Below are 13,711 nucleotides of genomic sequence, written 5' to 3'. Positions count from 1 at the left end.
TCTGGTATCTTTTCTGCAGTACTCCCCCTTCCTTATCCCCCACCCCCACCACCACACAAACACTCCGTGGCTAATGTCAGGAACTAAAGGACTAATTAATGATGCGTTTTTACTGAATACATATGTCGACATGTAGCAAGGGGAAAATGATTTCCCAGGCCATCTGTTAACCAGCAAATATGATTAAATATTCATACTTATTGGCATTTTTACAGGTGACATTGCATTAAAAAAGAAATTACCATTTCTCTAGACAGTATTAACTATGAAAAAAGATTGCTTGAAAAAATCTCTTCTTGCACAAGGAGAGTTATTTACATTATGTAACTTTGATGGTACCAAGCTGGCTTATCTCTTTGAAGTGGTTTGTCCTTTATTAATATAACTGCTAGTGTGTTTTCCCCTGTAGAATTTTAGCAGCAAATAACAGATGAGCAATTCCAAGCCCTCATTAACCCTAATGTGATATGTGTGTCAGAATATCCGTTATTCAGTGATTTTATTTTAGCCATTTGTCAGGTGTTGTAGTGCTGCATACACTCTCAGCAATCACGTAGTAGCCCTTTTTACTAGTGCACAGTTGGAGATGCTGGTTATTGTTAAGATTGTTTTGCACGTATTGACTCAGATGCTGCAAAAGCAAGTAATTGCAGATCATGATAGGAGAAGAGATCATCCACAAATAATACAGACCAGCTGTGAAAAGGTTCTGCTGACTTTGTAGCATTTTATCTAAGTACAGCAGAGTGCCTTTTCTTTCTTACTACCATCTGTACAGTATGACAGAATAAATCCTTGTTTTGCTGTCTGTCCTGTAAAATAAACCATAAAGTGGATCATAAGTTTTAAGAAGCGTAGGTCTTTGGAAAAATAAATTCTCAGTAACATTGGGTCTGATGGCACTAAGAAGCCGCAGCCCAGACAAATAACTTAATTTGCCATCTGCATTTTTATCCATACAGTAGGGCTTCCCCTGTACTGTGCTCTGTTTACAGTGCTGTGTTGAGTTGCACTTTAAAGCAATGTTGAAGCTGTTGACCTACTTTCCATTACAGATACTGGAACAGTTTGGCTCATTTTGGCTTGGCAGGCAGTAAGCAGAATTGTCTGTGGAATTGTGAAAGTTCAGAAGGAGTGACATATTTCAGAAGTCTTTAATGTAGCCTTGAAATGGAAATGCACCATGCACTGTTCAGCCCTTAAAGTCAAGTCTTTGATGCTACCATGTCAGTGTAGCATAAATATCTTGGTTGTTTTGCTAGGACTGAAGTATAAAATCATCATTTAAATTTTGTATCCTTTGTTGCACTCTTTCTTTATAAAAAGTGCAGTCTGTTAAGCAGTGACTTGCAGAGAAAATGTTTAATCTGTAAGCTATGCATGATTATATAAAGCATTGGTGTATTTTAATAAAAGAAAATGGGCATTACATTGTGTATATATAGAAGTAGCGTTACCAAGTCATTTTTTGCCATATTAACTGATAACTGTATCGGAAACAAATGTGAAGATAAGTTGTCAATTTTCAGGGAGTTAAGAATTCATTGTGGTAAGTGATGTCAATTTTTATGGGTGATATTATGCTTAAGTAGTTGCCTTGCATTTTAGGATGGCGTGTTTGGCTGGTATGTGTTGTCTGCCACTGGCATAAACTCACCAACCTCTGGTCTGTACTGGAGTGCAGGCTCCCTGTAGAAGGGGTGACATGATAGTGGCTGCTGGTTAGCTTTTGAAAGTTTGGAGCCCTAACTTTCTTTGCCTAGGATGCATATGTCTTGAGGACCTGCTGTGTGGGTATGGCGCAAGACTACTACTTACCTCCATGAGTAGCACAGACCTGTAAATACCACTAGTTCTCCCATCAGGGTGCTCATACACATATTCTCAGTCTTCACAGAGAATAGGCGTAGCATTTATGCCAAGAGAACGTGCACCCTAGTCCATCCTTCAGAAAGACAGCAGACAAAGTTCCTTCATTGCTGTCCTTTTACCTGCCAGCTCCATCAGGCTCTTGAGCTGCTAATCAGACTTGAGTCACTTGAGTTATAGTCGGGGCTTTGTCCGTCTCTACCAGTGGAGCTGGCGAACGTTTTTGTGAAGCCTACATTAGTTACCATTTGTTTTTCATTTATTATGCTGCCATCTGCATGATGCATACTGTGTGCACTCCCATTGCAGCAATGCATGTACTGTTGCAGTGCTGTGCAGCCCCTTGTCCTAGCACTTTCAAAAGTTGAAAGAGACAAAAGTTAGACAGCAGGTTCACCCTCTTGGAGAAACGTCCTTGTGTAAGACGGCTTCATAGTCTGCTTTTGTCTGGTCATTTCCTCCAATTAATTAGGACTTGAGTTTACGCTACCTTTGCTTTAGTGGACTTCAGTATGCCTAGTAAGGTGCACCTCCTGGCTGCCATATTTCAGGGATGTGTGTCTTGAGATATGGATGCTTCCCAATCTCTGGTGATTCAGCCATAACACTCCTGAGATGGACCTGATCATGTGGAGTGGCTCCTTATGCTGCATGAATATACCATACCTTGGTGATAGAGAACAGTCTGAAGACTGTTCTCTCCAGGCCATCTCTCAGGTGAAGCATGACTTGATGGCTTTGGTTGACAGGGTTCACAGGCTTCTTCTTTTACACTGTTCGCAGTAATCTATGTTGTAAAGAAGGCAACATCAGATAGATAATCACACAGTTTCAAGTGTCACTCTGGAAAGAACTATTACATTGCATACAGGGGTATTGAAGTAACACAAATTGGGCCCTGTGTCCTCGGAAGCAGGTACTAACAACTAAGTTGTGGTGAGAACAGAAGAAGAGATGCACAGCTTGAAAAAGCACACATACTCAGTAACTTAAGGCTTTTGAAGGATTTGAGGTGTCATATACAAGGAGAATACACCTACACTCTTAGACTGCAGTAGGCATATTTTGTTCTTTAGCAGCCTGTGTGAAAGACAGTTATGAGTAAAAGAGGCCTTTCCTCTGTGTTTAAAACTGCATCCTTCCTACAGTCTTTAGGGTAAAAGAATGTTGACCTGTTTTTATGCCAGGCATTCATAGTAGTGATTACTGGCAGGGCTCTTGTCATTTTTATCAGCTTTGAGGTATTCTTTGGTCTGATTTGGAATTAGATGTCAGGCTGTTAGTGGCCTTGGTCTCTGTGTGGTACAGGGCTTATGTCCACACTGGAGTGACTTGTTTAGCTGTACTGCTGTACAGTCACCAATCTGTTGTACATCTTTACTGCCCCATGCAATTAATAACAAGGAGAGGGACATTTTAATGTGCTTGTTCGTGCCCTTTCTTTTGTAATGTTTACTTTTTATTTTTGTTTCAAACTCCTATTTGTTTTATGATATCTAATGAGTTCCATGTATCTGCATCAATTGATGTACAAAATGTTTTCTGTATTTGTGCACATACAATTTTATTAGTACCAAATGATCCAAGTCTTGTCTGATAAAATAGTTTTTGTGAATAACACATCCAATCATTTAAAAACAAATATAAAGCTTTACTGTTAAGATTATCTTATACTGACCCACTAAAAGGAAGATGTGCCAGAGGGACTTCTATTCCCTATTAAAAATGGGTCACAGTTTGGTAATCATATCTTTTTTTTTCTCTCCTAGTCATGACACCCAGAGCACTTGCTGGGACCATCCTAAAATGTGTGAACTGTTCCAGTCACTCGGTAAGTAGATGGTATACAGATGCTTTACATTTCAAATATGATCCCAAAAGTACTGAGGTTTTGACTGAATTCCAGCAGACCCACTCCTTTATCCTCTTGACTAAAGTATATTAGGACACAGCTGACAGCGTTTCAGTTACTCGAAATATGATGTGCTGTTTGCTTCTTTATCTTGGGGGCTGTTTGGAGTGTGAGTGGGTGGCAAACAAGGTGCTGCCCTGGTTAACATACATGCTGTTTGAAACTGGAATGTTGCATGTATTAAGAAATCTGCTGACATTAAATCCTTTGATTTGTATGTAGGAATCCTCTGAACATCTTTTAGCAACATTTTATATACAGTGTTTCATTGTGTATACAGCCATGGCAAGTGAACATTCCAGGCCGTCTCCTGTCAGAATTGTCACAGTATAAACCAAAGCTTTTTCATGACCTAAATAGAGGAGCTTTTTTTTTTTGGGGGGGGGGGGGGGCTTTGTGTGTGTGTGTGGGGGGGGGGCAGTAGAGAAATGATTTCACTGAAATGCAGAATATTTGTTATTTTATTAGATGGAAGTAAATTTGTTAGCTTGCCAAGTATTTTTTTTAGAGAATGATACCAGTAATGTTATAGCTGGTAAATAAGTTGAAATACCTACACATTGTTTTCTGCTCAATAGTGAAAAGAAAACACATGGGAAACCACATTCCCTTTCTGGGAAATAGGAGAACAAAACGGTGATGTGAAGAGCCTGAAGACCTGCATTTGAGGACTTGGGCTGCTTTTGTTTTTTTGCCTTTCCTAGCCAAAGTACAGCTGAAGAAATAAACCATATCAAACATTTTTTGTATGCCAAACTATAATTTTGATGCATTTTCACAAGTGTTAATTGTTTCTTAACTTTATAATTAAGTCAGAACATTTTAAACCTTGAGAGAGCCCTTTCCTCTGAAGCAACATTACCGATTACAGTTGAAAAATGGCCTTTGAGGTGCATGCTATATATGAATTAAAGGAGAAACAAATAGTTTCCTAGCAGCATTGTTTTACTGTAGTAACCCCCCGGATATGCAGTAGCAAGACCTGCCCACCACCCAGCACTAGGTGATGTGTATGAAAATGGATGAATACTCGTATTGATGTCTTCTTCGTCTGCATGAATATTCAGCTGGCATTCAGAGCCTGCAAACTTGTTATAATACCAAGAAATAATTGTTTGAATTAAATAGTCTTCTCTTTAATCATAGGAGGTTAGTAGGCTAATGGCCGTGGGGCCGTTCCAAGCCTAGCCAAGAGTTTATCCCCCCAAAATAACCTCGGTCAGCATCTGTTGCCCCTGTCAGTGAGGGACACAGGTGGAACAGATTTGTGGTTTCCCATCCACTCATCAAGGTTGTGCTTGAAGAGGGTCAGCGAGGTGCACTGTTTGACATGTATGGGAAGTCTATTCCAGAGATGGGGCAGCTCTGGGAGACAAATCTGTCTCTCTGGCAGGTTTTGTTGATGTCGCATATTAAATTCAGGCCTTTTGAGCAGGTAGTGTGTGAGGAGTTAGATGTATGGAGGTGGAGCATCTCAAGTAGAACAGGGTCCACTATTGCCTTGTAGGCAAGGCGCACGGATCACCCCTGAGCAATCTGTACAATACCGAGTAAAAGTGATAGTGATTTCAGCCTGTCTGCATAAGACAGGTGTAGGAGGCCATGGAATCTCTTTGTGAGGTATTTCAGTGGCCTTTCCAGTTGGTGCAGATGTTTGGAGAGGTAGATATCAAACGGGGCATTATACTCAATTCTTGGCCTAATGAAGGAGTGTAGAGAGGTAATAACCTCCTTTTTTCTGGATGCAGTCCCTTTACTTATGAGAGGAACCAAGTAAGATGCTTTTCTGACCACTGCCACTAAATGATGGTCAAATGTGAGGTTATCAAACCCAGTGCGCAGGATTCTCACCACAGGTTGTGTGCTTAGGGAGTTGCCGTTGATGTAGTAATCAGTAGGGGTTGTGTTTTTGACGAATGGTATGGTGATACATTTTTTTGCATTTAGTTTGAGGCCATGACTTTGGCACTAATCATTAGTTGCTGTTCGACCCTCTTGCAGTATGTTAACATCATTTGGGGAGTCAATGACAGCACCCAACTTAGTCGTCCACAAACTTGGTCAGCCACAGGCCTTTTGTCTTTGCCTGGACCTCTGAGAAATAGGGGTCCCAGGACAGATCCCCAAGGAACTCCACTAGTGCGGGTCTGCTATCGGAGGTGGAGGTGACTGTTTTGACTTTGAGGGTCCTGTCGATGACCCAATTGGCCACCCACCTGATCAGATATGTGTTTACACCAAGTTGTGTTAGCTTTTCGATGATGCCCGAGTGGGGGATTTTGTCAAAGGCCTTGGCCAAGTCAAGGTAAGCTGTATGTACTGACTTTCCACTATCCAGGTCCTTGGTGACAGTCTCAAAGAAGTCAGTCAGGTTCAACAGGCAAGATCTGCCCTTGACTAATCCAAACTGGGAGGGGTCAAGTGCTTGGAGATTGCCTATGTCCTTGTTTATGACATCCATAATAATATGCTCCATGACTTTACAGATCAGACTTGCGAAGCTAATGGGGCGATAGTTTCCATGGTCATTAGTGGCACCAACTTTGTGCAAGGGGATGAGAATGGCAGTTCTCCACTCTGCTGGAATGAAACTAATACTTAGGCTGTGGTTGAATAGGGTGCTCAATGGCGAAGCAGTTCTTGCTGGAGATGGTGCAGAATACATCCTGGGATACTATCAGCTCCCATGGAAGGCTGTGTTCTTTGCCTTAGATAGGGCCTGTAACACTTGATCTATGGCGATGTGAGGTGCGGGACAAGTATCTGGGATGTCGAAAGGACCTTTGGGGGGGAAAGGGGGGTTAAGTTTGCTCTAAACCTATCTGCTAACAGGTTGGCTAAGTCAACGGGATCAGTGTAAGTGATGCTGTTAAGTACTAATTTGAAACAAACTTGGGTTTTGCCATGGAGGTTCATGATGTAACTGAAGAAGACATGGGTTTCCCTTTGTTATGGAGGATAGTTTTGATTCATAATTGGCCTTGGAGGTTTTCACTAGCGATCTAATTTGCTTGTTGAGGCAAAGGAGGGAGTTTTTTCAATTTGGAATTTGTTCCCTTTTGCCTTTGGACAATAGTTTCTTCCTTTTGTTGTAAAGCCTGTTGATAGAGGATGTCCACCAAACAGGTTTGTGTTTCCTTGAGGAGCAGATTTTAGTTCTGTTGGGTATGGCTGAGTCCATGCAGTTGTACAGATGTATACTGCATTGGCTTACTGTTTAGCATAGTTGTCTGCATCCTCTGAGGAGGAGGGTGGTGTGAAGCTACAGATAAACCTCCCTTAGGAGGGTGTAGTCAGCTTTTGAGAAGTTTTTTAGCTTGATTATGGCTGGGGGGGGGGGGGTTGGTGGGAGAGAAACTTCGAATGAGACAGACCGATGATCTGATCTCACCAGGGAAGAACATACTGTGGGAGTGGTGTGGTGGTCACCCATGTTGGTAAGAACCAAATCCAGAATGTTATCTTCCCTTGTGGGGGATGAGATGAGCTGGTCTAGTGCGTTAGAATTGATGAAGTTAAGGAATCGTTCAGAGAGTGCATTAGTGCAGGAATAGTTGACCCAGTCTGTGGTGGGGTAGTTGAAGTCACCAGGGAATTAGAATGTTAGGGGGGGTACCTTGATGGAGTCAAGTAGATCCAGGTAAGAGGAGTGGGTGTCCTGAGTCATGGAGGCAGGGTCTATACCAGCGGTAACTTGGATAGGTGTCTTGTCCCCTATTAGTTGTACCTGGAGTAGTTCCAGTGCGTCATGCTGGCAAACCAGTCTGGAGGTGTGCCTGTCCTTAATGGAGATGCAGACACTACCATTAGTCTTCCTGACCTCATTTTGGGGTTGGAATGTGAGGATTGAGGTATAGCCTGGTAAGGCATTGGTGCTCTCCACACCAGGTTTCCGTGACCGCACAGACATCAGCATCCTCCATTGTAAGGAGGGCCTCCACTGAGTCCATTTTCAAGTTAAGGTTCCCAGCTTTAAGCAGCATGACCTTCAATTTGCTTTTTGACAGATATTTTAAGTTGGAAGGTTTATCTTTGGGACATTGCATAAAAAAGGCACAATGGGAGAGGCAATAATTATGCAAGGTGTACACTCTGCTATAAGGAAATAAATTTTAAAAACGAAATGAAAGGAAAATGTGTAGAACTTGTATTGTAGTAACCTTAAACCCTGTACTTGACCCACTGATGGATACGTAGCACCATCATTATTAAAGAGAAGATTATTTCATCTGCAAAGAATGGTTATTTCTTTAAAGTATAACAAGCATAGCAGAATCTGTAAACTGCATGAACGGTAGAAAAAAACAAGGTCAGTTCTCCGAGCTGCACTGAACAGTAACAAAACAAAATGCTGGCTTATAGCAGCTGTTACAGGTCCATCAAGAATGCATGCATCGGAATAAGTGCACACCACGTATGGAACCACACGTAAATTATATCTCAAAATCCACACGATGTAGTTCACTTCCAAGCTCTGTGGGAAACAGCAAAATAAATCCTCCGGATAAAATTAGAACAACAGATGTTTGTTTTATATAAATATGCTTCAAACGTTAAGCTTTTTCAGACTAAGCTAGCTAGTTCAGAACGAACGAAACACAGCTAATTACTCAACCAATTTAAAAAAATAAAATGGCGCAATACAACAGTTAATCTTAAAGCAACATACTATAAACTTCATTAAATATAAATAAAATATGCTATGCTTATTACTTTTACAAAAAATTCTAAAAACTAAAAACCATATATTATTATATATATGTATTTATGTACTTACAATTGTTTACTATTGTTAAATGTTTAACATTAAAACTATTTTAAAAGAGGTTTAATTGAAAAATAATCATTGATTTCTTGTTTTCTTGTGGCATCTATTAAAAAAATCCCTATATAAAGTAAAAAGGTTTTAAAAGGTTTTCTCTAGGTCACTTTAACAACTTCTATTATAGCAACTATGAAATTTAGTATGTGTCTAGCAAGTGCATTCTTCATATCCTTATTTTTGATGCAATATAAGTGTGCATATATTCTCTGTCTTAATAATCTGACTGCATGCATGGAAACCATTTCAACACAGAAAGGTAAATCTATACTTTTATTCACTGTAGTGCAGTCTCTGAGTTGGTGTATTTAATTTGGGCAGAGGTATGGGCGGTGCAGGGGGCACTCATCCCCCCTGCAAAAACGAAACAAATTGTTGTTGCAACAGAACACGACTCCTGTTGCTGTGTCGTGGCCAGGGTTCTTCAGCATGAAATGAGCATCATTAATAAAGAGAACCGTGTTTCATCCATGAAAAATGGCTGTTTCTTTCCATTATGATAAGTCGTGTAGAATCCGTATACTCAGTCTCAGGATCATTCACAACTCACATGCAGAGAGTGTGATTTCCACGTGTCAATCAACAATCAATCTATGCATGATGTCACTGCCAGATCTGCATGGCATGTCAGTCATGCATCATTTCCATACGGCATCACAGCAATTTGGCATGTCAATCACTCAGACCACGCCTACTTCTGCACAAACCGCCAGGAGTTACTACAGTAAAACATTATATTCATAGATGTTTAAAGTAACACTTTTTAATGCCTTTATTAAATTGTCACTTAAGACAGCAGCACACATACATTAATAGAAAACAAACCATATTAACATTTTTTCATTTATATACATTGTACATCTCCTATGTTTTCTTTCTTTACAACTGACATTGTCCAACATTAAATTGCTCACATCCTACCTTGTCTAAAACGTCAGTCGTCCTGAACATTATTTTGCATGTATTGTTCCTACAAATTCCATTTATTTCTATGTAATTTACTCCTTCCCGTTCCTAAACTTCCCATTTCTAGTACTTTTATCTGTTGTACACTATTCAGTACCTTAAAAACAGTTGGTGTATATTTTGATTTGCATTTCTTAGTAATTGCTCATTTTGCCAGCCAAAAGAATTAAACTTAATATGGCTTTACTATGTCTATGCAATGCATATTCTGTGTCCCAACTCAAAATAATCATTTCCTTAGTTACAGCCATTTGCTTCCCCAGTATTCTTAACAGAGTACTCTGTAGGGAATTTTTAAAATCTGCTAACACATTGCGCCCCCCCCCCCCACTCCAAAATAAATAAACAAACATGCATTTCCAGTTACCTCTTTCTTCTCAGTCACATGTCCAACATTTGCTAACCACCTAAGGAAAATTTTCTTTGAAGTATGCTAGGGGTATAAAAATACTTATGCAAATACTTTCAAGCAAACATCACAAACATTCTGGAGTTTGCATACTTGGGATGTATATATATATATATATATATATATATATATATATATATATATGTTGTTGTATCTTTCGGCTTTTCCCGGTTAGGGGTCGCCACAGCGGTACTCCGGTCCGCTAATGATTGGCAATAGATTTTTACATGGTGGCTTGCCGGGCCTAATGCACAACCTTCAACGAAGGAAGGCCCATTCACGCATGTTGCCACACAGAAGACGCTCTAAATGAGAATCAAATGGGCAACGTCTAACTGTGAGGCGACAACGCTACCGCAGCACCACCACCGCAGTTGTTACTTTCTAAATAATTTTTCCTGTCTGTCTTCCTAAACTGTTCTAACCGCCTGTGATTGATTCTTAGTTATTTTACAATATTTTGTATATCCTACTAATTATTCCCATTTTTAACAGAAGCTTCTGTTCTAGATTCTACTAAAAATTCTACCAGAGCAGGTCTTTTTACTTAAGACTCTCCTAAACATTTCTGGCTGACTTCTACTCTGATATCAATCCCTGGAAGAGAAAGCCATCTGTAACATGCAGCCCAAATGTCTGCTTGGCGTTATGCCATTCTATTACCTTTAATCTCTAGATATTTGCTCCCATTACCTTGACGGTGTAAAACAGCAATAATAAAAAAAAACATAAGAGGAGAGTTTTGGCGCTTAGTTCTTTGTGTGAAGTACAACAAAGCCTTCTGTGATACTTAATGATTATTGTAAAAGTGTTCCAGTTTAATGTTAGCCCCCCCCCCATACTGTTGTACCTCTGTCATGATTGTATTTTTATTGTTTTTCTTTCTATTTTCTACCTTATCTTAAAACCCTTTTGCCTCATAGAAAACAAGTGTGAAAGGCAGCCTTGGCCTTTGCAGGATTATGATTTCCCCCCTTTGGAAAGCTCTAAAGTTTGTAAAACCAGGGACTTTTTTGTCAAGTAAATGTGAGATTTTAATTTGTCACAGACACGTGTACTCCTGCCATTCTCTGTCTTGTCTATCCTAGTTTAATATAAGGAGCATGTCTTGAAAATTTATGAAGGATTGCAAACTTTTTAGTTTAATGTTAGAAGTTGCAAATATCCATTATTTCCCTACAGCTGGGTTTAAAACTCCTGAGACATTTGCATTTAGTGGGTTGTAAAGAAACTGTTGTGATGTTTATGATGTTTGGTCACCCCATTTATGACATTTTTGAAAACCATGAGTGCCTCAAAATCCTTTGTCACCGTAATGGTGAACCAGGAGAGAATGCCGAGTCTGTAGCTGGGTTTTCTGGGAACTGTAGTTTCCTGCCATTAACTCCATCCCCTTGTCAATGTTTCACATAATGTGCTGTAATAGATAATTCTCCTCCTTTGGTGCTACAAGTGGCTAGCTGTCTGTTACAAAAAACAAAAGCACTACAGTGATAAGATACATATTCTTTGTTTTATGTCTTTACCATCAACAAGTAGAAGTCCAGCTGTCTGGTTAAAGAATCATGATGAAAATGCACATCTAAATCATGTACACAGCAGACGGAATGTTTAAAATTAAACTCCAGCTTCCATAATGTAGCCCCGTCACCCAGTGGGTATAGCATGTTTTTATGAAGGAAGTCCTTTGTCTTGTGTGTGGTGGGCTGCTGTTAGGTGAACAAGGTTCAGGGCTTGCGAGCTGCCTTTTCTGAAAGGCAGTAAACATGGTTGTAATTTAGAGTTAAAATAAGTTCAAAAGCTAAGGTTCTGATACTCACAAGATGTAAATGTGTGTATACAGTGTATATGAGCTTGAAATGTGTTTTTTCACATTTGCATTAAACATGTATATTTCTTTGCAGCGGATTTGAACAATGTTCGTTTTTCTGCATACCGTACAGCAATGAAAATTCGACGATTACAGAAGGCACTATGTTGTAAGTTGTGTACTGTGATAGCCTGTTATGTGACCTGAATGATTGTAGTTGGACGTGTTTTTAAAAGGTTTTCTCACATTTTTACTCTTTACTTCTTTTTTTTCCCTAAAGTCATGCCAGTAGTGTGCATCTGTTTCCATACCTTCTTGCTATGCATCATCTTCAGTAGTATTAATATGGCTGCTCAACACACTATCAGATGCATCTTCCTGCATCTGTACTCTTGCCTGCCATCTTTTCTTCCTTTGCAGGCCCTTCATATCTTTTACCCCCTCGTTTTAATTTCATTATTGCCCGTGTAGATTTCTTACAGATATTTTCTCCCATTTGGCATCTGTTCATCAAAGACATAACTGATCCTTGATTTCATGCTGTTTTTTCCTCTGTGTCTTTCCATTTGTGTCACTGTTCTGTGCTCATCATATTTTAAAACACTTGCTGTGTTTTTATGATTTACACATTTGTGGTAATACGCAGTTTGAAGACAATTGGGTAGCATTCAGGAACATGGCTTAAACTGCATAGGGCTAGTTTTCTGTAAAATGTACACAAAAAAGGGCCAATGCAGTTTGTAAAACACAGTGAAATCAGGACTGAATTGGCTTACATTAATAACAGAGATGGATCTGCCAGTGTTATACAGAAGCCGTGCAGCGGCTTATTAGTACATGCTTTTTAGTAGTGTCGTCATTAGTGTGTGTGTGTGTGTGTGTGTGTGTGTGTGTGTGTGTGTGTACTTTACAGAGACATCATATGATGTCAAGCACCTATGCCTCCAGTATTGTTTTTTGATTTCAGCACCCACCCCATGCTTTGATTTCACCGATCCTCCCTCCATCTACCAGGTTTGGATTTCAGCAACTTCCCTCCAAAATCACAGGTTGCCATACTGTGTACCCTCACTTTGTGGTCTCTATATGTAATACGGGGTTTGGTGCACTTCAGGAAATTACTGCATACTGAGCATGCTCAGTTCGCAGCACATTTTCCTGATCTGGCTACAAGTTGGTATCTGTTATGACTGTGATTCAGTTCATGAGTTGTAGTAATGACAATACAACACACAAATCTGGATCTAGTCTGCACCTCATTCACATAGTGGACCTTTAAGGAGTTCAGTGTTGCATGTTGAATTTGTGCTGTCTGATAATTTGGCAGGGAAGGCCCTTATATCAGGCTGTATTTTTGTGGCCTACCTGTTATAACTACACTGCAGACAGGTGACAAAGTGTTGAAAAAGAAGTCTGATGTTCTTGAAATTTAGATTTTTTTTTAGAAAATGTTGACATTTACATTAAAAGCAGATTTTGATTCTAATACTGAGTATAGCTCATTATGGCTTGTTGTGACCTCTGAGTTATTGTATGTAGGGAAAATTTGTAGTATATTGAGGGAGGCAGTTCCGTTAAAAAAATCTTGCTTTTCCAAAACACAAATCCCCTCCCCTATGGCTGTTGGGCTGTGTTTTGGAAAAGTGAGAGTTTTCACGTTTTACATCATTTTCATTGATGAGTAATCTGTTGACATTGTTTTTCAGGTTTTTGTGATATAGTTGACCAAGACTGAAGCACAAACCTAGGACGTTAATAGGGCCAGAAAAGTGTGCGTCTCTGTATATAACATATGTATGCATATATGTGTTGTGGAAAGGGAAGCCTGTTAAAGATCCCCCAGCCATTATTTTTCCTAGGTAGAGGGTTATCGCTGCTTTTATTGTTTTGAGACTGGGAATTGGTCAATTGAAGTATAGCTTG

The 13,711-nt window shown here is 39.8% G+C and overlaps 1 protein-coding gene across 4 annotated transcripts in view; it reads left to right on the top strand.

Moving 5' to 3' along the window:
• UTRN (utrophin) overlaps window positions 1-13,711 on the top strand; it is a 4,744,936-nt gene that overhangs the window by 4,142,036 nt on the left and 589,189 nt on the right. For all 4 annotated transcript variants that reach the window (XM_044069601.1, XM_044069592.1, XM_044069610.1 and 1 more), the window contains 2 exons: window positions 3,639-3,700; window positions 11,883-11,957. In XM_044069601.1, the coding sequence (XP_043925536.1) occupies window positions 3,639-3,700; window positions 11,883-11,957 (137 nt within the window). The remainder of the gene's footprint in view (window positions 1-3,638; window positions 3,701-11,882; window positions 11,958-13,711) is intronic.

This window comes from Protopterus annectens, chromosome 1.part0, assembly GCF_019279795.1.
Source record: "Protopterus annectens isolate FY-2018-M chromosome 1.part0, PAN1.0, whole genome shotgun sequence".
In the NCBI taxonomy this organism is placed as follows: Eukaryota; Metazoa; Chordata; order Ceratodontiformes; family Protopteridae; genus Protopterus; species Protopterus annectens.
Note: the sequence above shows the minus strand (reverse complement) of the source record. Positions and strands in the feature narration are given on the sequence as shown.